Source organism: Ammodytes marinus, assembly GCF_949987685.1.
Source record: "Ammodytes marinus genome assembly, chromosome: 21".
NCBI lineage: Eukaryota > Metazoa > Chordata > Actinopteri > Uranoscopiformes > Ammodytidae > Ammodytes > Ammodytes marinus.
The window spans coordinates 17,435,090-17,461,231 of record NC_137225.1 but is presented as its reverse complement, the minus strand read 5'-3'; the positions used below and the strand labels follow the sequence as shown (position 1 = coordinate 17,461,231).

The 26,142-nt window shown below is 39.4% G+C and overlaps 3 protein-coding genes across 4 annotated transcripts in view; 2 read left to right on the top strand and 1 right to left on the bottom strand.

The window, feature by feature from the left end:
- Positions 1 to 1,137: 1,137 nt before the first annotated feature.
- On the top strand, positions 1,138 to 3,676 carry mnx1 (motor neuron and pancreas homeobox 1; the record flags this gene model as incomplete). The annotated part of the gene is made up of 3 exons (XM_080050211.1): positions 1,138 to 1,591; positions 2,798 to 2,958; positions 3,392 to 3,676. The coding sequence occupies 3 exons, from the start codon at positions 1,138 to 1,140 to the stop codon at positions 3,674 to 3,676; spliced, it is 900 nt and encodes a 299-aa protein (XP_079906337.1).
- A 2,199-nt stretch (positions 3,677 to 5,875) lies between these two features.
- Positions 5,876 to 13,392, bottom strand: nom1 (nucleolar protein with MIF4G domain 1). The gene is made up of 11 exons (XM_080050203.1): positions 12,231 to 13,392; positions 12,025 to 12,137; positions 11,268 to 11,463; positions 10,392 to 10,715; positions 10,150 to 10,260; positions 9,569 to 9,739; positions 9,249 to 9,370; positions 8,968 to 9,100; positions 7,689 to 7,820; positions 7,458 to 7,567; positions 5,876 to 6,674 (listed from the first exon to the last, which is right to left on the bottom strand). Exons 1-11 carry the CDS (start codon positions 13,179 to 13,181, stop codon positions 6,497 to 6,499), a joined length of 2,541 nt encoding a protein of 846 aa, XP_079906329.1. The 5' UTR covers positions 13,182 to 13,392; the 3' UTR covers positions 5,876 to 6,496.
- Positions 13,393 to 13,522: 130 nt separating this feature from the next.
- The window catches only part of lmbr1 (limb development membrane protein 1), a 37,709-nt gene continuing 25,089 nt past the window's right edge, over positions 13,523 to 26,142 (top strand). For both annotated transcript variants that reach the window (XM_080050206.1, XM_080050205.1), the window contains exons 1-5: positions 13,523 to 13,705; positions 17,530 to 17,602; positions 19,038 to 19,077; positions 20,548 to 20,687; positions 22,212 to 22,315. In XM_080050206.1, coding sequence (XP_079906332.1) covers positions 13,643 to 13,705; positions 17,530 to 17,602; positions 19,038 to 19,077; positions 20,548 to 20,687; positions 22,212 to 22,315 — 420 coding nt within the window. In that variant the 5' untranslated portion in view covers positions 13,523 to 13,642. The remainder of the gene's footprint in view (positions 13,706 to 17,529; positions 17,603 to 19,037; positions 19,078 to 20,547; positions 20,688 to 22,211; positions 22,316 to 26,142) is intronic.

The following is a 26,142-nucleotide window of genomic DNA, read 5'->3' as shown; positions in this document are numbered from 1 at the left end:
ATCAATTTGGTTAAACAGCTCCATTATAAACGGCCCTTGTGCGTCTGTCACCTTCAGGGTTGGGCAGCGACAGAAGGAGGGCTTTTACTTAAATTTCCCTGTTGGCCTCACAAGGTGCTTGGGCTAAAGATGATCACTTTTACGCACGCTTTATTTTTATTTTTTCTTAAAACAGAATACCTATATTTTATTTGCCATTTAAATTCAATAAGTGAAGATGAGCATGATAACCTCACACATCAACATATGTTAAGACAAAAAGTATAGTTTCACATTGGAGGATTATCACTCAGACAATATGGTTTGTCCTGTACATACCATCCTTTAAAACTTCCCATAATAGCATTTTTCCCCTTAAAATGTTCACGTTAAAATTATATTAACAGATGATCCATGTACAGTGATGGAAAAAAGATCCCTCTATTGGTTTGAATTCAAGAAATCTGGCAAGATAAACAATTGAGGGGAAATTACAATATGAATATGTGTGTAATATGAAATTACGATATGAAATTATTCATATCAAGAACATTTAAAATTGTGTAAATGTAAACTTGTTCCTGTGATGGATATTCTTAAGGGTGTGTGGCTAGGTTTTATATAACGTTACTACACCTGACCTTGGTGAATCGGTGATGTAGCCTATATAGGATAGTTTAGGCCTAAACGAATCCCTAAAATTGTACAAGTAGGCCTACCGCGATTTTTAATAATAAATAATACATCCCTCCTTTGGTTTCCTTGGACACATTTCCTTCATAAACACACTTTTAATGAATAAAAAATAGGCAAAGATTGCATCCCCTCTAATTGGTCAAAAAAGGTTAGTTTTATCTCAAACGTTTGCATAATTTTTCTACAATAGCACTATGAAAGCAGTAACGCAGCCATAGCCGCCAAAGCTTTCCAGTGATTAGAGCGAGAGGGGCGTTGTTGGCTCTGTTACGCTTGGGACAGCCCCCTTGCAGACGGCTGCACCAATCGCCTCCATCTGACAGGGATTAAGCTCCTCTCTCACACTCCGGACCATATCATAACTTTTGAGAGGTGGGAGAAAAAACGGCACCGACCGACTTCTCCTTCGTTTTAAGGCAGCAGACAGAGGCGACAAGGACGCGCACAGTACAGGGCCCGATGATGGAGAAATCCAAAAACTTTCGCATTGACGCGCTGTTGGCAGTAGATACACCCAAAGTGCAGACCTCTCCGCTGGCGCTCGTAACTTCGTCTGCAGCCCAGGAGCTGACCACCAGCGTCGGGTCGTTACGCGCGGAGACGCCGTCCCCGCCGAGGATTTCCACCTGCGGTTTGATTCCTAAACCGGGTTTCCTCAACAGTCCGCACAGCATGGTTGGATTACACCCGCAGAGCACCGCAGGGATCCCCGCACAGGCTCTCTACGGCCACCCCATGTACACCTATTCAGCAGCTGCCCTGGGCCAACACCCGGCCCTGTCCTACTCCTACCCACACGGCTCTCATCACCACCACACCGATCCCATCAAACTGTCAGCCAGCACCTTCCAGCTGGACCACTGGCTGCGGGTCTCCACGGCGGGGATGATGCTGCCCAAAATGTCTGACTTCAATTGTAAGTGCATATTTCATTACAGAATGTTGTGGCACTGCTTATTCCCATTGTAATCCAAATTAGACTAAAATAAATGCATGTTTTAGTTATGTATGGGGATCCAGGTTGATCCATAAATGTTTGGTGGTACCAATAGTTTCCTTTAACTATTCTATCTGCTAATAAATATTATTATTTTCTGTAGATTAATGTAGGCTATTCATGCATGATGCTGCTTCAAGACAGCTTTCATTGCTGCGCGTGCTTAAAGGCCTACTTCACCGGTGGGAATATGAAGGTGTATTGAATTCTGAGATCCTATGTAGTATAAATGTGCAAAAAAAAAAAAAATCGGCTCATCCTAGCCTGAGAAAAGGCACAAAGAGTGTTTTTTTTAACCCTATATTAATCTTACTGTGACATCACAGTAAGATAAATATAGGGTTAAAAAAATAATTACTTTGAAAATATTACTGTGATGTCACAGTAGGAGAAATCACAGTAATATTTACAAAGTAAGGTTTTTTTTTTAACCCTATATTTATCTTACTGTGATGTCACAGTAAGATTAATATAGGGTTAAAAAAACACTCTTTCTGCCTTTTCTCAGGCTAGGATGAACCAATTTCAATTTTTTTTGCACATTTATACTACATAGGATCTCAGAATTCAATACACCTTCATATTCAAACCGGTGAAGTAGGCCTTTAAGACTAACATATCGGAAGGCATGTAATTGTAAATTGAGCCTAAATGTCCCTCAGAGTTTATGATGTCTGAATGTCTGTCATGCAGTGATGCTTTTTCAGAGAGCAACTAAAATGGACAGATAATGGACAGTGGGAAAGTAGCAGAGGCGTGTGAAACCCACAGTCGACATGCGATTTGCCCACCAGATACTGCCTTTTTGTTTCTGCTCGTTTTAACAGATTTGTTCAAAATGGAGTGGCAAATAGCTTCTCTATGGAAATATTCATATGTGGACGGCGATGTTGCTTAAGCAGGGGGCAAGGCAATGTATAAAATAGCATTGTATTAGCCATACATCAAAACAACACAAGTGGCTGTCAATTTTGCACATCAACGTTTTCGATTAATGTATCATAATTTATAAGCAGGCTGTTAGTTTTTGGATATTATTTTCTTTATTTATACTTTATGCCAGAAATTGTAAAAAAAATGCATGTGGCTAATTTATGTTTTTTTTGTTTTGTTTCATCCTTACAGCTCAAGCGCAGTCCAACTTGCTTGGCAAGTGCAGAAGACCGAGAACTGCATTCACAAGTCAGCAGCTGCTGGAGCTGGAGCATCAGTTCAAACTGAATAAGTACCTGTCACGACCCAAGCGCTTTGAAGTAGCAACATCCCTCATGTTGACAGAAACTCAGGTAACAAAAAGCATTGTACTTGCCCTGTTTAAACGCTTCAGACGACACAAGCCGCAGCAGGTTGATGTTGTCGGTCTATTTAAATATATGTAGGTAGGCCCAAATTTAGAAATTAGGACGAGCTGTACCTCTTGATGTATCCTTACGGGTTTTCCCAGAGGCAGTTTGCATATGGTTTCAACTTTACAAAATAAAAAATATAAACTTGCATGGACAATTGATAATTTAATTTTTTTTAAAGATTCTTTAAAAAATCCTATATAAATCAATTAACATGTTAGACATAGTTTCAGTATAGGATAATGGTTACACCGAAGAGGTCAATGTCGGGTGAACAGGTGAACCTTTGCGCAAACTTTACGCATAGTTACGCACAGGTAGCCTCCTCCACTATACGTTTGAACCAATCAACTAATGATGTTCCTTTGTGCAGGTTAAAATCTGGTTCCAGAACAGACGCATGAAGTGGAAGAGGAGTAAGAAGGCCAAAGAGCAGGCCGCCCAGGAGGCCGAGAAGAAGGGCTCCAAGAGCGGCCAGGAGAAATCTGACGGACACGAACAGTCGGACTATAACAGCAAGACAGACTCCAAAAACGGCAGAATAAGAGACTTTAGAGACAGTGACGACGACGAGGGCGAAAACTTCCTGTACAACTCGTCAGACTGCTCCTCAGACGAAGAGAGGAATCACACCAGTGACATAAGTCCGCAGCCTTGAAGCCGACACAAAGGGCGAAGGTGGCGCGGTGTCACCATTTATAATGACTTTGTCTGGGGGGGATTTTCGCTATGAAAATGCAGTTGCATGTTATCCAGAACCTCTGCTCACCTCCATGGAATTATTGAGCATTTTTCCTTATGTCCATGAAAATAATAAATTGTAGGTCAAGAATAGATGTAAAAGCAATAAAGCAGGAGGTTTAAGTTTTATAATCCACATAGCAGCATCACTCGGCTATCGGTGAAAACTGTGACTAGGCCTATTGCATGGTTTATATGAAAACCGATGTAAACTGGCTCAGGACTTTGCAATATTTCGCTGCTGTGCTGGTTAGTTTGTCAGCAATAATATCTAATAGGCTACTACAGTAAATAATCCGCTGCCATTCATCTTATTCAAATCACGCAGAAAAAATAATAATGTTATGTTTATTTTTCTATACGGTATTTATAAAAAGGTCATACCAGTGCATGCTAAATTATTGTTTAGCGTTTCTCTTGGTGCAAACAATGTGAAATAAAAAAATGTTTTTATATAAAACCGGTTGGTATTTTGGCGAAAGCCTTGTATTTTTTATTTTGTAAAATATATAAATATGCTATATTCCTTTGATTTACGATTCACCTGCAGTGTTTTCAGTTCGGATGCGTAAGCTACAAGGGCTTGTGTTTTTCTCCCTGCTCTTGACAGGTCGGGTCATGGGAATTACTGTTAATAGCGCTGTCGGATGTGTGCAAACGGGCAGTGAGAGCAAACAGCAAGCAGGCAGTCAGACGGAGGAAACATTTCGCACCACACTAGCAATGGGCTCACATTAATAAACCTTCTAAACGGCCTTGTTGAGCGACATCTTGGCTGCTCAGGCACTATTTTCAGAGCTGCAATCATTTTAAACTCGTTTAACCTAAAGAAAAACTTGTGAAATATTTTAACTGATGGGTTTCTATATTGGGAAAAAATAAGAAAAAAAAAACAGATTAAAATAATATTCCAGTAATCTAGCCAACACGTTGTGTGGCCAAATACAGCTCTAGACTCTTATTTTGGTAAGACATTTCCATGGTCTTCATTTGAGAATGTGTGATGTAAATATGTCATAAGTAAATCTAATTGAATTCAAACCAACACAAAGCAAAGAGAAGGAATTATAAAGATTATTCACAAATATACAATTGGCCTAATGATTTTGCTGGGAAATAAAAATCATAGTTGACATCCTCAAATGCAAACCAAACAGCCTGAGCCCACCCTCATCATTTTCTGAGCATTTATTTATTTAGGGTATGTTATCAATATTTAATTAGGTCTTCTTTCTGCCTACTCTTTTATGTAGTACCATTTTGATTCAATAAGGCATCGACTTTGTTACTGAGCTAAAGGGGTAGCTCAATAACTCTGTGTGCATCAGTTTCTTTTCAGAAAACAGAGTGTGACTCATCACTGTTCCCGGAGTAATCAGTGCTAAACTGTAGCAGTGGGTTGACTGATTATGTGTCAATTGTTACAGGATTAACCAGGGATCTGCCGGTTATCTTCAGCTGTTTGCTTTAGCTTTAGCAGACTAAATCAAAGTTCAGCCGAGGGTCAATCCAAACCAGGTGAAGACGATGGCAAATCTCACGGCTTCAGACAATGGCCAGTGTATGGACTGCACAGAGAGCCTATTGATCCTGCTATCTCCAGCTTTCAACTAATTCTCTAAGTCTCCATCGTTTCCTCAATAAAAAAAACACCAGTTACACAAGTCCAAAGTGTATTTTGTACATGTGTCAATGGAGGGACGTGCTCTTGTGAACTGCAATCTTCCATGTCCCTCGTAAATAAAACACCTCTGCAGTGCCATCGACATGAGGTTAGAGTCAGTGTGGTTTGTGTGAATGTGTGAAGGACGTTTCCTCTGGTTGACCTTGGTGGCCCATTCCTGACCTTAGGCCGCTCACCAGCCTCAAGATAGATACACAGATATGGAGCTAATTAATAAGAGCATGTATCAAATGTAACAGAATGACTCTGCTATGCTGAACACGCGGGCAGATACCGGTGTCAGCGAGCAAACAGAATGGGCAAGACTGGAGGCCCACGGGTCACTTCATCAAGGCGTGTAAACACTGAATGAACAACGCCATCGTCACACTCAACAGCAGCCGAGTGCAAACATCAACAGTAAAGAAGGGACAACATCATATTTAGCTGAGAAAGACTTTATTACAATGTGCTTTATTTTGCCTTAGATTAAATAGACTTAGCAAAGCCCAGAATAATGGTAACATTTTTCCACAATATTAACTCTTGCAGTACACTGTCTCCACAAGGGCAGTCGCAGGAAAAAAAGTTAGGTGCAGAAGAAGAAATGAGAATGGTAGTCAGGGGAAATAGTTTCTTTCCGTCTTCAAAGGAGTCAAAAGCTTTAGGCAAAATGTCTGTGATTTATTGAGGTTTTGAATAACTCATGTTTAATAAATTGTATAAACATTTGTGACACTCCAGCACCTGCATATTTAAAATAATATAAAATATCCAAGTTATTGCTGAATCAATACGGACAGTTTAAAATAATATACATAGTTTTACGACTGGTGTGTCTGTAAAGGCATCATTTATGAGATTAAAAAATCTTCATGAAACTATATACAAGGACTCCCCGAAGCAAAAACCGAGATTTAATATCAAAAGCATATTTATTCTTCTTTAAAAAGAAAACTACGGGTTTGTGTTCTTTGTATTTAGGGACAATTCCCACTAACAAGCCTCCTACTGTTTCACAGTTTTGTTACGTACTTCTGTCGGGTTTCTGGTGTGTGTGGTTGTGTGTGTGTTTTACAGTTTGAGCTTGGCCTCTTTGGCCTCCATGGCTTTGGTAGCGACCTGAGCGCGCTCCAACAGCATCGCTGCTTGCTCAGCTGGTCCCTGGGACTGGGCATTCTTCAGCAGGAAGTGGCTGATGAAAAGCTTCAAGCCTTCCCGCAGCATTCCTAGCTTGGGCATTCCTGAAATCCTGGTGGATGGGAGACAAGGAAGGACATTGATTTCAGACGTTCACATGGTGCAAAGCAGTTAACAGTAGTGGTTTTACAAGATTTGGGCTAATAGAGGTTAACATTGCTGAACAGTTACAATGGGCTTTTAAGCTTATGCTAGCAGCAAGGCTACATGGATGGTTATTCTGGTTCAAACTGAAATATCTCAAGAACTATTGGATGGATTGCCATGAAATACTGTAGAGGACCCAGAGGATGAACACTACAGATTCTGGTTGTCCCCTTGACTTCTCATCTAGCCGTAGCAGCATCATCGGATCAAAAGCTTATATATTTAAGCGTCTTTGAGTGACCTCCAAAAAAGCGCTATATAAATCTTATCAATTATTATTAATGAGCGAATGTTAGCATGCTAACACACTGAACTAAGATTATGAACATAGTAAAAGTTATACCTGCGAAACATCAACATGTTATCATAGTCCTGTTGTTACAAGTTTGCATGTTACAGGGTTCCCACACCTTCTCACACATCAAATTCAGGGGCGTTCCAGGCCTAAATCCCTCAAATAATAAAAGAATATATAGAGGGATTCAAGTACTTTTAACGACCCATATGTCCACGTTCAGAAACTTTTCGTTTAGCCTTTTTCCCCCTCATATTCAAAAACTTTCAAGGATTTCAAAGATCAGTGAGAACGCTGATGTAAGTGTTAAAATTCAATTCACTTTGGTGCCCTAGTACATCCTCACAGAGCTGCATGTCTGTAAAGTGAGGTTGAATGTACAAGAAAGCTCACCTTCCAAATATGCTTGCTAGGTCCTCAGGCTCTGTTTCTTTTAGCAGCTTGGTAAGCACCTGACGTAAGAAGCGCACTGTGGGTTTATCAAGCTCCCCAAACTCTATCACCTAGAAAAAAAAACGGAGATTTCAGTTAAGAATATGATTTAAGATTTAATTATCCTTGTAACATCAAATATACAAATGTACTACAGTGAAAACTGTGACCTACACAAGACATGTCACTTACTTTGAGTATGGAGAGCGAGAGAGACTTCTTCTGAAGGAAGAGGCTAACCAGCTGGATCAGGTTGTTAAAGGTGCTGCTGGAAAGATTGGACAGCTCCCTGAACTTATCCCATAGGATGAACTGGAACGTCATCTAGAAGAATACAGGACATTAAACTGAAGTTGATGTTTGTGGGTGTGCGTGTGAAAAAAGACAGTAGTTGAAACGGCAAACAACAGAGCTTCTCTGCACAGGTAATCCTCTCACTCAGATCCAGTTTACATGTGAAAAGCAAACACTCCCAGCAGCTCTCTTGCTTGGAGCTCTTTGATGAGGACAATAGTCAGTTTCTGATATGGAGCCCATGGCCTACAAGGCAGCGCGGTAGGAAGTGTTGTCTCACCCCCTCCATTGTTTGAAGTCACAGTTTAAGCCAAATCATTTCCAGAGGCTAGAGGTGTTGGAGGCTCCCGCACTGCTGAGGTGAACTACAGGCCACATGCAGGTCACACACAGTTTAAAGAGACTGGGTGGTCGCAAACATCCAGCAGGTCATTCAATCGCACATGAAACTTTGAACTTTAACTCAATAATGATGTAATATACACTAAACTGACCTCTCTGAATTTAAAACCAAAAGGCTTGATAATGGGTTCATTATGAGTTCACATGATCCAATTTCAAATACGGACTATGGCACAAAATGGTGAAGGTATCATGTACTGTATGTGCAACAGAGTTATTTATATTAATCTGACTATGATCATTTTATGAATTGAGCATTTCAATATGTACATTCATCTTTTTTTAATTAAACTATTTGTTCACTTTTTGCAAAGAGGACCTAATGACTAATGTCTGTTAATGGATGCCAGACAAATAATTTTCAACAATGAGATTATTAAATATTTGTCATTCACAATCACTAGTTCCAGCTACTAAATTAGAGGATTATCTGAGGTTATGGGGGGCAATTTGATATCATGACCTTTTATGACCTTCATAGACTAGATGATTAAGTAAGCATGCTTATTAATCACAATGTGTATTAACACATCATAAAAATACAAGTGTGCATACTGATAGCATTTACATAGATAAGAAATAGAAAGATATAGAAATGTAGTACTGATCCTGCAAGTGATTTAGATAACAGTAATAAGATAGTCTTCGTTTTGTTTTTATACAACCTTTTTATTTTTTACTACGTAATGCTCAAGGTAACAGTTTGATGTTAATTGGTTTTGTTGGACTACAATGGGTTTGTAGTCCAGTTTGTATGGGTTTTTTCAAGAAGTACCTGAAAGCGTCGATCATGGGAGCAGAATTTCTCTCCCAGTACGGCGTAATATGCATTGAAGGTTTTCTCCTGCAGACAGCAGTCCATAAGAACGTGAACGATCTCCCTCTCCTGCTTGTCCTTCAGGCCCATCCTGCATGTAGAATCAAAAATCAAAAATAAGGGTCAAATATCAACTCGACAACTGGACTACTTTAAAATGAAACATTCCCTTCTAAAATTTTAATTTTGGTCCACCAACTAAACTTGGAGACGTACTGCAGAGGTGAGTGACAACACACCTGAGCAGCTTCTCGAACGCGTCCAGGTAATCTTCGCTGGTCATTATCACACAGAAGATGTTTCTCCTGACCTCAGTGTTCATCCTCTGTTTCTTAGCCAACTCCAAGACTTTGGCACTGAACTGAAACAAAACATTCTATAATTTGTGACCAAGAAAACTAATTTGAAGATTACAAATTAGTTATATCAAAATTCCACAGTTAACAGAAAATACTATAAATAGTGCAACACTGACAAAATGGGAAATCATCAGATCAGTATTGGCCTTCAACATCAGAAGACACTTGGAGATCTGTTCACTGCAGTTCAAGTACTCTACCTGTCCTTCGCCAGTATTCTCTTTTGAGGCGGCCTTCCCTTGGTCGCTAATCATGGGCGCTCCGCTCCACGACGAGCCGACGATCCACCAGCGACCAACCTGCTCTGCTGCCAGGAGGTTGTCCAGAGAGACCCGCAGTTTCATGTCACTGCCTCCTGCACTCCGGTGGATCTGAGAACAACAGTTACCCACAATTAGTCAGAAGACATGAGTGCACTTAAGAGGCAAATGGCAGCTGTAACATATAAAAGTATTACACAAAATATGCAATCCTAAAGAGGACAAGTGTTTAAACATCCACACTGATAGTTATATTCAAAGAATCAGCAGGACGTCTGACTCAGTAAAGGTGGTGCTCTGGCGCCACCTGGTGTCACAAGTGGGAGCTACCATGAAAAATAAGCTTGAAAGAATTTGACAACCATGTTCAGCATGAATGATGAATGAGCCCATACGCTACATATTGCAAATCAAATTGTACATTCACTTATGTAAATAAATAAGGATATAGTGTATTATATTGTTATCTTAGAAGGATAAGGATCAAATATTGTCATGTTGTAAAAAAATAAATCACCCACCAGAGTCCTCTGCAACTTCCTCAGTTTCTCCACAGGTTCGGGGTCGTAGCCCGGGATCTTCCTCATATCATTGTTCTTCAAAGCCATCATGGTTTCCAGCATAAAACGCACCTAAAAGAACATGTGTGCACATAAAGCTATGTTACAAAACTGATACACAGTCACAACATCAAATAAAAAGAACAATCCTGCAGCTAACACCAGAAGAATGTTAAAGTAAAAAGTTATTCTGTTGGCCCTACCCTGGTCTGATCCTGAAACTTGGAGCCCATGTCGATGGCCTTGCGCTGGCCTTCAGTGATGAGTTCCTTGAGAGCCAGAGCATCGTCCTTCCTCAGCCCAAAGCCGACGTTCCTCAGCACAAACAAAACTAGTTCAACGTCTTTCTCCGTGAAGGCTCCAACCAGCAGCTTTAGGATGTCGAAGATGAGGGCAGAATGCACCACCTGGAAGTTATAGAGGTGACCCACAATAGCCACCAGGTTGTCGACCTCCTTGCTTTCACTCGGATTCTTGTAAGCCTCGTGAAACAGTCGCACGACCCTCTCCAGAAAATTAGCTCCGACCTGGAAAAATAATAAATACAAACTTGTGAGTCATGTATGTTTATTTCTGGTTCAATATTATGACAAACCACACAGTTCAAGTCAAATACACACCTCATAAAATAAACAACATACAACTCATAACAAAAATAACTTAACAAGTAAACGTTATATATGGTGCAACATTTTCCCTAAATAGTTTCAAAGATCCCTTTAAACCTTGTCAATTGGCAGGATGGAGAGTCAATACAACTGAGAGAGAACAATCCTTTTAGACTAATCAAAAGGAAACCAAGGGAAAGGTGTTTGCTATCACTTTCCAATTAATTAAAAGGAGCATTAGCTTACTTTGGAGATGTAAGAAAAAGCAGCTAATCCCTCTGGGGGGGGGGGGGAAGCCTCCAATGAATAATTCAAGGTCTGTTGTCAGTTCTCAGGTCAGTGTTTACTACTTTTCACACACAGTCCGCTACAGCTAAAAGCTTCTTAACCCCCTTCAATATAGATCCATTTTGCATCAATCACATGTTTACGCAATGAAAAGCAAGGATTCTCAAGAGGAGGTGTGTTTACCTCTAAGCCGACGGTGTGATGGAGGACGCTGACCAGCAGCACGTGTTCACTCAGCAGTCTGTCAGGCATCAGGGCCGGGGTGACGCAGGCTGCCAGGAGCAACTCTGCCAGCGTATCATTCATGTCCTTCCTGCTAGTGCTCATGTACAACTCCTCCAGCTGACCACAGATGGACGCCATGTTGGGCTCACTCAGCCTGAACAAGTTGGAAAATGGTTTGATTATCACTTTTCAAAGAAGTCCACTGGTAAAAAATTATATCAGAAAAAACTCAATACCCAGCTCAGAAATCAGTGACTAAAACACTGTGTCTTTTATTATTGTAAAATGTATATTTTTAAACCTTTGGAAACTTTTGGACAGATGTTACCTTGAGCAATTTTTATGGGCATTTTCCACTTGATTTTAAACACATTGCGGATGTTACATGCACTTCTTATTAAAAGAGCAACAAAATATATACAAAAATGCATCAAATTTAAATAAAATTATTATATTTTTATTTGAACCGTTTTGAACTGTGGATGTATTACAAAGAAGGAGCTCAGTTGAACGTCTAGGGCCAAGTGCAACTCCACACTCTTGTAAATAGGGTTTTACATTGACAAACAGGGAACCCTAGAATCTATAAATAATGTCTTAATGGGGAGAAATTTATCAAGAAATGATATGTCCCAAATTGCATGATGCATCAGCAGAAAGCTTCGTACACCCTACAGAAGGAAAGAGTTGCTGTGATGGAGAGTGAGACTGTTACCTGTTCACCAGGCCTTTCACATTCCTCTTCAGTTTCTCCAGCTCTGCCCTGCGTTTATCATCTCCGATGCCCCGAAGCTGAGGCGGCACGTACTTCCCTGCTGCGGCTTGGACCTGCACATTGGAAGATTGAACTTTCTATAAGATTTATTATTCAGCAGCACACAAGATGCTGTGATAATTATGAACGAATATTTCTGAACTCACAGTCACAGTGTCTGATGTCTTCGTGTCAGAAGGAGTGACTGCCACTTCCTCCGTTTCCTCTTCGTCTTCATTGTCTGAATCGGCAGCTTCATCACTCTCATCCAGCTCTTCTTCCATTTCCTCCTCTGCTTCCTCCTCCTCCTCCTCAACCATTTCTTCATCTTCCTCATCCTCATCCTCACCATCAATTGAACCAGTATCTTCATCACCGCCTTCACTCTCCATCTCATCTCCAGGTCCTTGGTCCTCAGCCGACAGCTCTGACTCTTCCTCGTCCAGCTTCTCAAACTTCTCCTTGGCCATTTCCACGTCGTCATCCTCGTCGTACATGGCCGCGCCAGCCGAACCAGAGTCCAGCACGCCCAGGATGTAGTCCAGTCCGTCGGCCACAAAGGACGCAGGGAGACTTTTCTTGTTTTTCCTCTTGTTCAAGCCCAGGCGCTTCTCCATTCTCTTTATCTCTCTGTCCTCCTCTTCGTTCGCCTCCAGCAGTGCCCTCTTTCTCGATTCTTGAAGCTTATTGATTTTCTTGCCTTTCTTAGGTGGTGGCGTTTTGGATTTGTCTGATTTTTCTGATGGAGCACCACTAGTGGATGTGCCTGTATTTTCATTTGACTCTTCTTTCTTTACTTTGTCCGTTTTCTTCTTTTTCTTCTTCTTTACCTGCTGCTGTTTATCATCAGATATTTCCGGGGTTACAGCATCGCCCAGGGTTAGACTGAGGTTCTTGTTACCCTCATAATAATTTTTCATTTTGGCTTTTTTCATCTTTCGCTTTTCTTTGCGCAACTCCTTCCTGCTTTTCTTCTTTACAAATCTCAAGCCACGTTCATTCTCCACCTCCTCGGTGCCACTTTTGCTTTTGATAAAATCGTCCATTGCCTCTAAGCACTTCTGCAACACGAGATTGCCTTTCTTCTTTTTGGTGTTCTGCTTCATCTTACCCTTCATTTCTACAAATTGAACTTTAAAGCTACTGACTACGAGCTTGTTGTCGTTAGCTTTAAACGGCCACCCAACAAGCTTACGTTATTGAACTACAGAGGTTTCAAAATAACCAAGATAAGTAAATAAAGGATAAACGTTTGCCTATTTCATACACATAAATACCTTAAAGTACACATGTATCTCCATGAGGATAATGTTGTTGCTGTGACCCGTGAGCACGTGACACTTTCCTTCCAGGGCATGCGGAAGAACTGACGCATGGCGATGACGCAGTTTATTTTGGGGCGTCTTTTTCTTTTTTTCTAGCACGGAGCGGTTTTTCCCCCTGTGGTGTAAACTGTCTTTTAACCAGTCAGGGGCAATTTTGTTTAGCAGAGGAGGGGATGGATGCCGGAGTTGTTCCTGTTGTAAGATCTAGCATGTTGTGAGTCAGTAGCCTTTTTTTTGTATTTGCAATATGAAGAATGGACGAAGACGATGTTACTATCAGAGAGCAGAATTTCCACAGCCAAGTCCGGGAGTACATCGTAAGTAAACGGCTAAAGTGGAGGCTAGCAGGCTAACGACGTCCTCTACTGCACAGCGGCGTCAACGGCTGCTAACGTTAGCTTCAACTGTCACTTTGACACTGCGGGATTTAATAAGCTTTACAGCAATAGTTTTATTCACGGTGCACGCAAAAAAATAAAATATATATATAGTATGCAACCCACTTTAAAGCATTCGCAAAACGGTGGTTAAATTGGAAAAGCAACGCTAATTAATGTTAGCTGCCATTAACTGGTTGATTAAACTGGTGTAACTTGGATATCGATTTGATTGGTGATATTGTAACAGATTTGTTATAAATAAATACCCCATCAATTCATCTAGTTTCTAGAAGTGAGGAGTCTCTACTGATACCTCCATAATTCAATGTCCCTGAATTAGTGAGATAAATATAAATATTGGTTTGTATCTTATTCTTATCAATCTTAACTTCCCAAATAGGTTTACAGTGTAATTTTCATGGTGCACAGCGGAAATTGTTTTTCATATAGCCTAGCCTATGTAAGAAATATTATCTGTTGATGATTGGTGCAGACCTATTTTAAGGTATGATGGTGTCATGATAAACAACTTCAGTTCAGAACCTCATGGAAAGCAGAATTTGACCAAAAGTCATCTCTTTGTTGTATTTTTTTTTTGGTTCAGTACTGTGATAATTAAAAAGGGCTAATTCCTTTATGCTATTTATTGAATATACATTTACTTTTCACAGACGTTTCATGTGTTAGAGCTTGTTAGTTTCTTAAACACATGCTTTTTAGTAAAATCTCCTCAATTTTTGATGAGTTCGTTTTGTAAGGGATACTTTTTTAGGACATATACTATTATTATTAGAGCTTGGGACAGGAGACAGGGCAGGTTTTCTTTTCTGCAGTTCATAAGAAGCTGTGTTTTTGTCTTCCACAAGAACCTTTACTTTGGTTACTTATTAAGTCACTGTGGGCTGGCCACTTGTAAGTACATGAGACAACAAATAACATAACCAACTAACTATTGTTGGTGCCTTGGACTTTGACGTTACTGCTGATATTCCTATAATGATTTTCTGAGAATCTGCACAAGGAATAAGTCAACAAGATTACCAATTCGACCAAGGAAAATAAACTGTTTATCCAGCCAAAATCCAGCCCTTAAACTGACCAGTATGTATATTCAAAAGTAGTTATACATACTGGAGCCTACTGATAATGTACTGAAAAATGCTATACAGAAGATGTAAATGTTACAATGACAAAAAGGTTTACCGTTTTGATTTTGAAATCTTTTTGTTCATCATTTTGGAAAAAAAAGACTTAAGCGAGAGAGGGGACACTTTGTCTGTAGTGGGTCTTCATTACTTTCCCTATAGGTACTTGACAAAATGTAGAAACTATCAAATGTCTCACCGAAGGCTAGCTCAATGTGTCAGCTACAGCTTGCAAATTTTTTCCGGAGCGTCTTCACGGTTTCTCATATCAACATTTTGTACCTAAAATCCCTTTGCATGATGCTGTAATTGCTGCTATTGTAACAGTTAACTTTAATGTTTATGTTGACACAGTTAATTAATGATTTCTACAGGCTCTGAATGGTGGGACATTTGTTGTTGTGAATGTGCATGCTTAAATTTTGCAGCTACAGTTGCTTTGGGTTACGTTTCAAGTTGGCATCCTTGACTAGGTGACAAGATGCTGTTAAGCTCTATTAGTACTGAAGTGAAGAAAGCTGTTTCTTTGTGATAGGATCCTACTGTAAAGAATCATTGAAGAATGCATTAGAAAACCAGGTTACTGTGTGAGTGTTAGCGACCACAGCATCATGGTTCTTTCAACGCATCTGAAATGATGACCAACAGACAGTGATAACATTACTACAGTGCATGAACACATACTGATCAGCTCATCTGCATGCATGAATTGCAGGATCCTCACTCAGAAAACAATCTAATGACTCTCCCTCTCACCTCCAGCTTGGGTTCATATATCATAAAGGTGTGAAATACTGTTCCTATATTGGCTGGGAATGCTTGCAAGCTGCTTGCGAGAAGCCTGACTTGTTATTATCGGCTCCTTTTCCCTTTGTACTCTGTAATTTCTAAGATTAAACGGAGTGATAGCTTTGGAAGTGGTGTTGACTGGTCTGCTTATAACCCGTCGTTATCTCTACCCAAAGTGTTGTATCTTTGGCTCTGTCTGTTTATCTGCTCTGTGCACCCGATTCACTTTTAGTTTGGGGTTGCTCCTTTGTGGAATGGACATGGTTTTGCTTCCCATATAGTTTTGTAGCCTTTTTAAATATCAATGTTCTTTCTGTAAGAAGGGGACTGCAGGTGATAAGAAAAACAGTTGTCCCTACTACAGCTGTTCTGTCTCTTGCATTGACAGGGAAGGTTTTGAATGTCTCTTTATGTCATTTTGTCTGTCTGAAATGTGCACAATTTGCCTGGTGCGTAGCTGAGTCATCCCACTATCCCACCTTGGCCATGATGGCTTGTGTAATGTTGACAGGGTGCAAAGTGCTGTAGTGGGTGTTTCTAACATTAGTTGTGGCCCAGTCACTTGTCACAGTAGAAGGGGGGAATGTGGAACGGGATCCGGCTGTAAGGCCATCCAGCTTGTCCTAAGGCTGTGCTTACCAAATTAATTCTACACGTTGGAAATTTCTGGAACACTTTACATGTTGTGTGGCCAATTAGTATTGATGTAATGCATTGCTCTTTTTTTCTTTTACTGCTTATAGTAGATAATGATTTCTGTAAAAATGGGCGGGAAATGATTTTATTCACCCTTTTCTGCACACTTTCACAGGCCTAAACCAAATGCACAGTTAATTCCAGAGAGCAACATTTACATACAGTACAGACACTAAATAATTATGTTTTATATTCAACTATATCAGATCATGGTGGAAAAATGACGGATTTGGGTGGGTATCCACTGAACTTTGCCCAACCTGGAGTTGACATTTAAATACTTACTTAAAACTGCGAAGAGCTTAAGATACAGTGATGATTACTTTAATAATTGTTGGGTATTTGTTTAGGTAAATGTTTGAAGAAATTCCCTGGTTTCACCCTCTCAAATGGGTTGTGTGACTAATTTTTTGGTTTTCTTATAATTAATAATAATAATTGATAGGTTTTATATAGCGCTTTATTGCCTAGGCACTCAAAGACGCTTTACAGGGTTCCTGGTTCAATTCATTCACACACAGTCATACCGGTGGTGGTAAACTACGAGAGTAGCCACAGCTGCCCTGGGGCAGAAGAGTGTTATTCTTCTGTCATGGTGAATTGAGTATTTCTTTTATTTTTTGGGGGATAAAAGTAATATTTTGGAAATCACTTTGGGCTCTGGATGGGTACTTTTATTTTTAAACTAATTGCAAAAAATTATTATCGAGAAAATAATCTTGACTACTTGTTAGTAATGTAGTAGAAAGCTTTTACATAAAATGTTTACTCATAAATACCATGGATAACCATCCATTTCAGACAGTTGGTGGTCATGGGTAAATACTGAGATATTCTCCCATGACCCAGGTCCACAAGTTCTGTTTTTTAGGTTATCACATCATGTCTGCTCTGTAGATTAAGCAGTATTTCATGACTGCGTGTGGGCTTACCTGAAGTCTTGCAGCACCATATAAAGTATATTATCTATAATATTATTCAAAAATTGTCTGTAAATCAACAATCCCATGTTCTGTAATAGAATACAGACACATAAGTTTGACATCTTTTGGGAGCACCTTCTTAATGTGCTGATTAATCTACAGCTATGATAAATTATTATTGTCTAAGATTTTTATGTTGTCGTTTCAGATTTGCTTCCTCCTGTTTGCGGTCCTCTACATTGTGTCCTACTGCATCATAACCATATACAAGAGGAAGAGTGGTAAGTGTTTTTATAAATATGAAGAACACCCCTGTGGGAACAGAAGTCAGCGAACTGTGACTTGTCTTAAAGCATCTGAAACACTTAAACTGCAGAGATGTGTCCAAGGTGGACCCATTTTCACAGCAAACATCTTAGAAGTTAGTCTGTCTGTCTTGTTATGCTCTGTTTGCTCACAGACAGAGCCTACATTGTGTTAAGACTGATATGAAGTCACAGCCAGGAAGGCTTTAGGTGTGTGTGTGTGTGTGTGTGTGTGTGTGTGTGTGTGTGTGTGTGTGTGTGTGTGTGTGTGTGTGTGTGTGTGTGTGTGTGTGTGTGTGTGTGTGTGTGTGTGTGTGTGTGTGTGTGTGTGTGTGTGTGTGTGTGTGTGTGTGTGTGTGTGTGTATTTGTGTGTGTGTGTGAGGGACCCCACCCATGGCTGTAGAGTAATCTGCCACAGTCCACTCAGTGTAAACTGTCTCCGCCCGAAATTGCCTTTGGGCTTGTGACGGAATGAAAGGAATTTGTCACATCTAAACAACTGACAGGACACACTATTGACATAACCATGATAGGACATATGTGGGACCATATGATAGATTTTATCAATACAGTTTTTTGTTTTATAGTCAATTCTATTTAATTCTATTTTATATTTATTTTCGTAAATTTAAACTTTGCACTTTGTCTACTTATATCTATTTTCTTCATGTATTTTGAAATTCGAATTTTATTGCGAACAACTGCCTCAGTAATTTTTGTACATATGACAAAATAAAGAGACTTCGAACTTTGCTATTGAAGTATTGATACTCAAGGAATGTTTGTTTTTCAATTGGGTCTCAAATAGAGGGATATGTTTTTGTTCTTCTTTAACATATGTTTGACGCAGCATTTGTTCTACAGTGGGCAGACATGACTGCACATAAAAAGTTATGAAGGAGCAAACTTAGATGAAATGTCTGGCATGGCCCATGGAGACATAACCAACTGTATCTCATTGTCCCAGGACAAATTTAGTATGTCCAGGTCACCTAAGCTTCCCTGGTCTCATTTTCAAAGTAGACCACTTTGCAGCATTAATCCCTTCTGGAGTTTTGTACAGTAGAAATCTCAGCTGCACCTGTAAAGTGGCATTGAATGTACTGATTAGTATTTATTTTACGTATATATGTTGCTCAAAGAGTCATTTAATGCTTAACATTATATTTTCTAACTGTCACATTATCAGGTAGGCATGTCCCTGTACCAACACTGTTTTGTTCCTGCATTCACTCTCACAAAAATGAATGTTGGTATTGGCCGATATGTGAGGGAACATATCAAATATTTGTCAATCAACAGATGTATCAGTATGTCCCGAATAAAAAAAAAGTAGCCAATGCTGTTTTATTTGAAGCACTTTCACTCTAACAAGACTCTGACTAAAGTGGTATGGCTTTACCTTTATAGATGACATTGAGGATGAAGATGCTGTCGTTAACAGAATATCGTGAGTAAAGTGGATTCACATCATTCTTCTTTCTAGAACAATGTATGTTTGAGATTGTAGCAAGAACAGCTGTTAAAAACATTCTCTGGTTCTAGCTTCTAGGATGTGCAGATTATTTTGCGTCTTTTGTCTTTCATTTCATAGTTGTGGAAGCCTAGATCTTATTATATGTTCTTGAGTGTTGGACAAAAAAAGACATTTCAAGACGTCAGCTTTGGAAGTTGTAGGAAATTGTGACTGAATGTTTCACTATTTTCTCAGATTTCGTAGATCAAACAATTATTTGATTAATCTAGAGAATAATCTGCAGATTAATCCTTGAGATAAAGCATTAGTCGCAGCCCTATTACTAATAGCTAATTAATTACATAGATTGAAAAAGCGTTGCACTAATTCACTGACTACCCACTAACACTCTGAACATTTTACTGATTGTGTGTTCAGCTAGAACTGTGGTGGCAAGTATCTCATATCAGTTTAGAATTACAGTACACATCACACACAAGTGTGCCAAATACGTCCTGCATGTTTAGGTCCAGCTGAAGCCAAATGGTACCTAAGGGTCCAGCATTGTAATGGGAAGCATTTCAGTTTATGGGCTCCTTAAGTGATATTGTGAAGTGGGGACTTTGTGGCGCTTTACTGAGGACCACTGAGCAGATGGTCAGTCCCCTGGGTCCAATATGGACGTCAACAGCCTCTGAATCTCAAACTGCAGGCTACAGAAACACAGCCAGTTCATCTCTTTTGTCCTAGGACGAGGGCAGGGGGTGGATAAACTGAGAAGGAGAAAGATGATTGAAAGTATAGATTGGCAATGAGCCTACTGGTAGTTAAATCCAGTGCCACTTAAGTGCTTGCTTTCACTAAAGTTAAATCCTCACTTGCTTTTGCTTATTAATTAGTTGCATTGTCAACCAAGTGACTCCCTGTCCAAATGAATCATCCAGTAACTGCATGTTTGTGCTTAATGCTGCTGTATATGTGCTTTTATTGTAGGTGTGTTTGTCCTGCTCTAATCTACTGTTTTGTGCACTTTCCTATAATGTTTAATGTACGCTGTGTTTTATTGTCTGCTTATTTTATTGTTTGTTTGCTATTGTCTGTCAATTCATTCTTACTATGTGTTACTGTATTTTCTGAGTTGACTATCTTGTTTTTTAATCTTTGTTTATACATGCATTTTATTTCTGTAATTTAAGGTTGCCTCTTGAATATCTGGCAGGGGACAACCGATGAAAACTAGCCTCTTAGGCTAACTCTGGCTCACTCACATGTTGAATGTTGATTAGTGTGCAATGTCCCTGAACTAAACCAATAAATAAATAAATAACTAAGTAACTGTGTGTTAAATATAATCTGATTTGGAAAAAGAAAAGATTGGGTCGTCATCACCTTACTGTGATTCTACATGTGTTGATTTTTATCCTTGTAGTCCTAACACTTGTGTGTGTCTGTGTTCATTTGCAGATTATACTTGTGCACCTTCACCCTGGCAGTGTCGGGTGGTGCCGTCTTCCTACTGCCATTCTCAATCATTAGCAGCGAGATCCTTCTGTCCTTCCCTAAAAACTATTACATTCAGTGGCTCAATGGCTCCCTCATCCACGGTCAGTACATCAAACAGTTCATGTGTTTATTTATTGAATGAATCGTTTTCTCTGCCTGTCTTGCCTATTTGTCTTTTGATTAAGAAACAGTTCTTCTCTTTAAAAAAGTAAATTACTCCAAACATATTTGAAATTACATTGACTTCAATTGTAATTAACCTTTTTAAATGTATGTTGGAACATGCAGTGCAAATTGCAATGGACATTGTACTTACGTACATGTTGGTTTATGAAACAGTTATATTTTTTATGTAGTTAATATTAAATTGACTTGGGTTAGAAATTCCTCGGAATTAAATACTAAATTACATTATGTGGTACATTAGTGTCCAATTCACTTTCATTAACTTGGATATAATCATTACTTAAAAAGTAATCTAAATGTGATAACTGAAACTGAAATACTCATGTGATAACTGAAACTGAAATACTCACTCTTCCATAAATATGTTTTAGTAACATTTAAATTTTACATTCTAAAAGTAACACTGCTCCTTATACAATACATTTTATTTTGTTTAACGACTATGAAAACAACATTAAAGTCAGTGATAAGACTTTGAATCCAGCTTCCGTCTGTGCTATAACACTATTTAAGCCTACATTATTTAATGTTCTACTACAGTCATACATTCATTGTTGGTGTCACAACTGTTTATGATCAAACTTTGAATGTGAATAGCTGTTTGTAACAATGTTATTTAGCTTCTCTGAAGTATTGTGGGGCTAAATAATTTTTTTTCTGAGGGAAAATTAATTTCCTAAACAGTACAATGAAAATCACTACATTGATAAATCCCTTCAGAATAGAGGCTCTGTCTACTATGGCACACCATCTCCTCTTTTCATTTGTGTGAATGCAGTTAGGATTAATTTACCTGCAGGACAGTAACTATAGTATTGTATGTGTTTTTAAAGTCCAAGAAAAAAAAAGATGCTGAATTACATGGATTTATTTTGCTCAATAGACCACAACACCACCGAAACATTTTAGGAATAAAAATAAAGATAAAAACAGCTGTAAAACTTTGTATTTCAGGAACATTTTTGATGTTTGTGCTAATCTTAAATGTGTATAATGCATGTGCCACTGCTAGATGGAATAAGCCAGTTTCTCTCTCTTGATTTATCGCCAAACCATTTGAGATTTAAAGTCTGTTTCATCTACCGTATCTCCACCTGTCTGATCCATTTACATCTTTATGTCATAGACGGTCAGTCAGACAATCTACAGAGTCAGTTAACCACTAACTCTTCATAAGGCTGTTGGCTGCTACAACAGCCACCAGGGGGCATAAGAGTCCACGATTTAGACATGAGAACCCTGTTTTGGAAACTCTCCTCACAACTACCAACATACAAATATTCAAGGGAAAGTTCTTTAAATCCTTGGGAAACCTGCTTGTGGAATCTGATTCAGCCTGATAATGTAATTGTGAAAATGTCACATCATCACATTTAAATTGGGATTGACTTTTGATTTATAATAGCTTGCATACAAACGCTGATATTTGGTTTCTGCAGGTCTGTGGAACCTGGTGTCACTATTCTCCAACCTTTGCCTCTTTGTCCTGATGCCCTTTGCCTATTTCTTCCTGGAGTCTGAGGGATTCGCAGGATCGAAAAAGGTACATCGCATTCAGTGATTGTTGTAGATTTTTATCTGAATTATGTTCTTCTATGCAAGGCAACATAGTATAATTTAAACTATAAATAAAAAGTGATGCACGACTTTGTTAGCCTTTCAAAAACTTAAAAAATCCTGAGAAAATGTATCCAAAGTCACAAATTCACTTCCATAATTCCACTTCCACATTTTAAAGTGATGTATTGAATCTGAAAACTGAGGCCCTGAAAAATATGAAACTTTTAATTTGAAAATGAGGAGCCCTGTTTATTTTCATTCTTTTGTATTGATGTACAGTGGCTTGCAAAAGTAGTCATACCCCTTGGAATTTTCCACATTTTGTCACATTAAAACTGCACACGTACATTTATTTTATTGGGATTGCATGTGATAGACCAACACACAGTGGTGCATCATTGTGAAGTGGAATGAAAATGAAATATGGTTTTAATTATTATTTTTTTAAATAAAAAACTGAAAAGCGTGGCGTGCATAAGTATTCAGCCCCCCTTAGTCAATACGTTGTAGAACCACCTATCGCTGCAATTACAGCTGCAAGTCTATTGGGGTATGTCTCCGCCAGCTTTGCCCATCTAGAGACTGATATGTTTGCCCATTCTTCTTTGCAAAATAGCTCAAGCTTCAGATTCAGCATCAGATTGAATGGAGAGCTTCTGTCAACAGCAATTTTCAAGTCTTTCCAGATATTCTCAATTGTATTGAGGTCTGGACTTTGACTGGGCCATTCTAACACAACTATGCTTTCTAAACCATTCCATTGTAGATATGGCTGTATGTTTAGGGTATTTAACCTTCTGGAAGGTGAACCTCCACCCCACTCAAGTCTTTTGCAGACTCTAACAGGTTTTTCTGCCCTGTATTTGGCTCCATCCATCTTCCTATCAACTCTGACCAGCTTCCCTGTCCCTGCTGAAGAAAAGCATCCCCACAGCATGATGCTGCCACCACCATGTTTCACAATGGGGATGGTGTGTTCAGAGTGATTTTCCGCCACATATTGCACTTTGCATTAAGGCCAAAAACTTCCTTTTTGGTCTCATCTGGCCAGAGCACCTTCCTTCAACCCCTTGCCACAAACCATGCTTATATTCAGATGAGACCAAACTTGAAGTTTTTGGCCTGAATGCAAAATGCAATGTGTGGCGGAAACTAACAATGCACATCACCCTATACACACCATCCTCACCGCGAAACATGGCGGTGGCAGGATCATGCTTTGGGGGTCCTGTTCTTCAGCAGGGACAGGGAAGCTGGTCAGAGTTGATGGGAAGATGAATGGAGCCAAATAAAGAACAGAAAACCTGTTAGAGTCTGCAAAACACTTGAGACTGCAGTGGAGGTTCACCTTCCAGAGGGACAACTACCCTAAACATACAGCCAGATCTACTATGAAATGGTTTAAATCAAAGCATAGGCATGTGTTAGAATGGCCCAGTCAAAGTCCAGACCTCAATACAATTGAGAATCTCTGGAAAGACTTGAAAATTGCTGTTCACAGACGCTGTCCATCCAATCTGATGCTAAATCTGAAGCTCAAGCTATTTTTTAAAGAAGAATAGGCAAAAATGTCAGTCTGTAGATGGGTTTCATTTTCATTCCACTTCCAATTATCTATCACATAAAATCCCAATAAAATAAATGTACGTGTGTGGTTATAACGTGACTAAATGTCCAAAATTTCCAGGGGTATGAATACTTTTGCAAGGCACTGTATGTCTATGCCTTTGCTGTCCATGCAAGGCTCTTAACATTAAAAGCAGCAGCAGGTGCCTAGTCCTTGCCCTCTCCCTGACTCACGCCACTGACTGTAACTGCCACCGCAGAAAGCTCATTAACCATGAAAGTCTGAATCTGGACTTCGCCCAGCGCCACATCCTGACAAACCCTTCCAATAAGGCCATAGGCTGCAAACGCTTCAACACTGCTGCATCGGCCCCACTGATTTAAAGCCTGATTCCTTGTCACCCCCTCCCCAGCCCGCTAAAATAAAACTTCAAAAGGCCCGGCTAATAATCGAGTTGTAAGGCTCAGCGAACTTCCTTGTTTAATTGATCACCCCCCCCCCCCCCCAAAAAAAAGAGGCTGGGGGCTCGTGTTGCAAAAGTCCATAAAGTCGCAGCAACATGACAGCACAATAGAACCGCGCAAAATGGAGGGGGAAAGATTTACTTTTAATACACCTCTATCCTGTGTCACAGTTTGAAACCTCCCTGGTTTATGTCCCTCCTGGCAAAAGCACATAAAAATTAGTCTGTACTGTAGTGTATAGCCAGTTCTTTTCTTCTTCAGCCCACTAATTTGTTTCGGTTGGATTTGTCCAGTAGAGGACACAGGCCCCGATTTGTAGGCAGCAGGATGAGGGCCTCTTTCACGATTCTCCTTTTTGTTCTTTTTTCCTTTCAGCGAGACTGTTTCTTGCTACTGATCTTCCATAAATTTGCTTAGAGGAAGCACTGTTCAATGTTGAGTTGCACTTGCAGGTATATATTGTGTGTGTGCTATGGAAGGGGTGGAGGTGACACTCCTGAAAAAAAGAAAGCTGCCTGCAGAGTCGATCATGTGTCCGACAAGAGGAATGTAAAACACAGATCTGAGTTTTTATAATGTGATATTATCCCTTTCCCCAATAACCGCATTAGACCACAATGCCATAAGGTTTTATTTGGCATTTTAACCTCCTAGGCTAACGTTATAGCTCTGCGACGTCCTTTTGACTGCGGAAATGAAGTGAATGATGAATTTCACTACTAACGTTGTAAGTCAGCCTTTTCATGTGGCTGTGTTTACTTTTGACGATGTACTAAAAGACGCCACCAGAATAAAGATGGAAATGTGGATGTTTTTTTAATGTTAACTGTTCAGCTCGTCAGAGGCTCTGTCACCTGAGTGATTAATAGTTTAACAAATTGTCCAAATTGTGGATGAATCAGAGCGACTTAGGCTCTTGATGTCAGATGTTATGATCTAGCTTTATTTGCTGCTGTAAAATGTCTCCAGCTTTACTACTGTGCTCTCAAATCGAAGCAAAAGAGCTGCATCACTGAGGCCACTAATGGTTTTTGTGTGGTTAGTTTTTTTTGGGTTGAGTTCTTGTTTTACAAACCTCTATGACATGGTTAGACCATATTTTATTCTCAAACAAGGTTATTTAGATGTTTTCAGTGCTGAAAAGATTACAACAAAAACATCTATTTTGATGCTTTTTAAAGGGTTAATATAACACTTATTACACTCAGCTGTTAGTTCTCTCCACACCACCAGTAGATGGCATTGTAATGATGAGAGCCGTCCCTGTCATCCTTATTGAGATGATCAGCGTGTTCTTTTATATACTATCTATGGTTCTGACAAAGACTGTTAAGACATCAGCACCAGCCTTTGTTGAGACTGCTATTTTTATCAAGGGACTGAAGTTGGTTTCTAATCACATGCGAGTATGAGACATTGCAGCTATATTTACTCAGAAAAAAATCGGATCAAGGTAAAAAAAAAAAAAAAGTTTTGACAACTTCCTGATCTATTTCTAGTGTAATCAAATCTTATTTAGGACTAACCCTATGACATTTATTATTTCTGGCAAAAAAAAAAAGATATTCAGTGCCACAACCTGAGTTACTACGGTGATTGTTTAATGAAAAGAATGAAGAATTTCCAGTATGTTTTAATACTGTTATTAAAACAGTATTAAAACAACAGTGTGTTTTCCCCACTATAATTTGCCTCAAAAAACAATATAAATGGTGGAAAGTATACTTTGCAGTGAATAGTCTTTTGGTGTTAGCCACAGTATTGAAATGTGTTTGATCC

What these genes read in the sequence shown, in the direction of transcription:
- nom1 (XM_080050203.1), bottom strand. Translation starts at nt 13,181, where the DNA reads ATGAAGGGTAAGATGAAGCAGAACACCAAAAAGAAGAAAGGCAATCTC. An exon ending in ATCACACCGTCGGCTTAGAG is followed by an intron (nt 10,716 to 11,267) that starts GTAAACACACCT and finishes TTATTTTTCCAG; the next exon opens with GTCGGAGCTAATTTTCTGGA. An exon ending in TCTCGCTCTCCATACTCAAA is followed by an intron (nt 7,568 to 7,688) that starts GTAAGTGACATG and finishes TTTTTTTTCTAG; the next exon opens with GTGATAGAGTTTGGGGAGCT.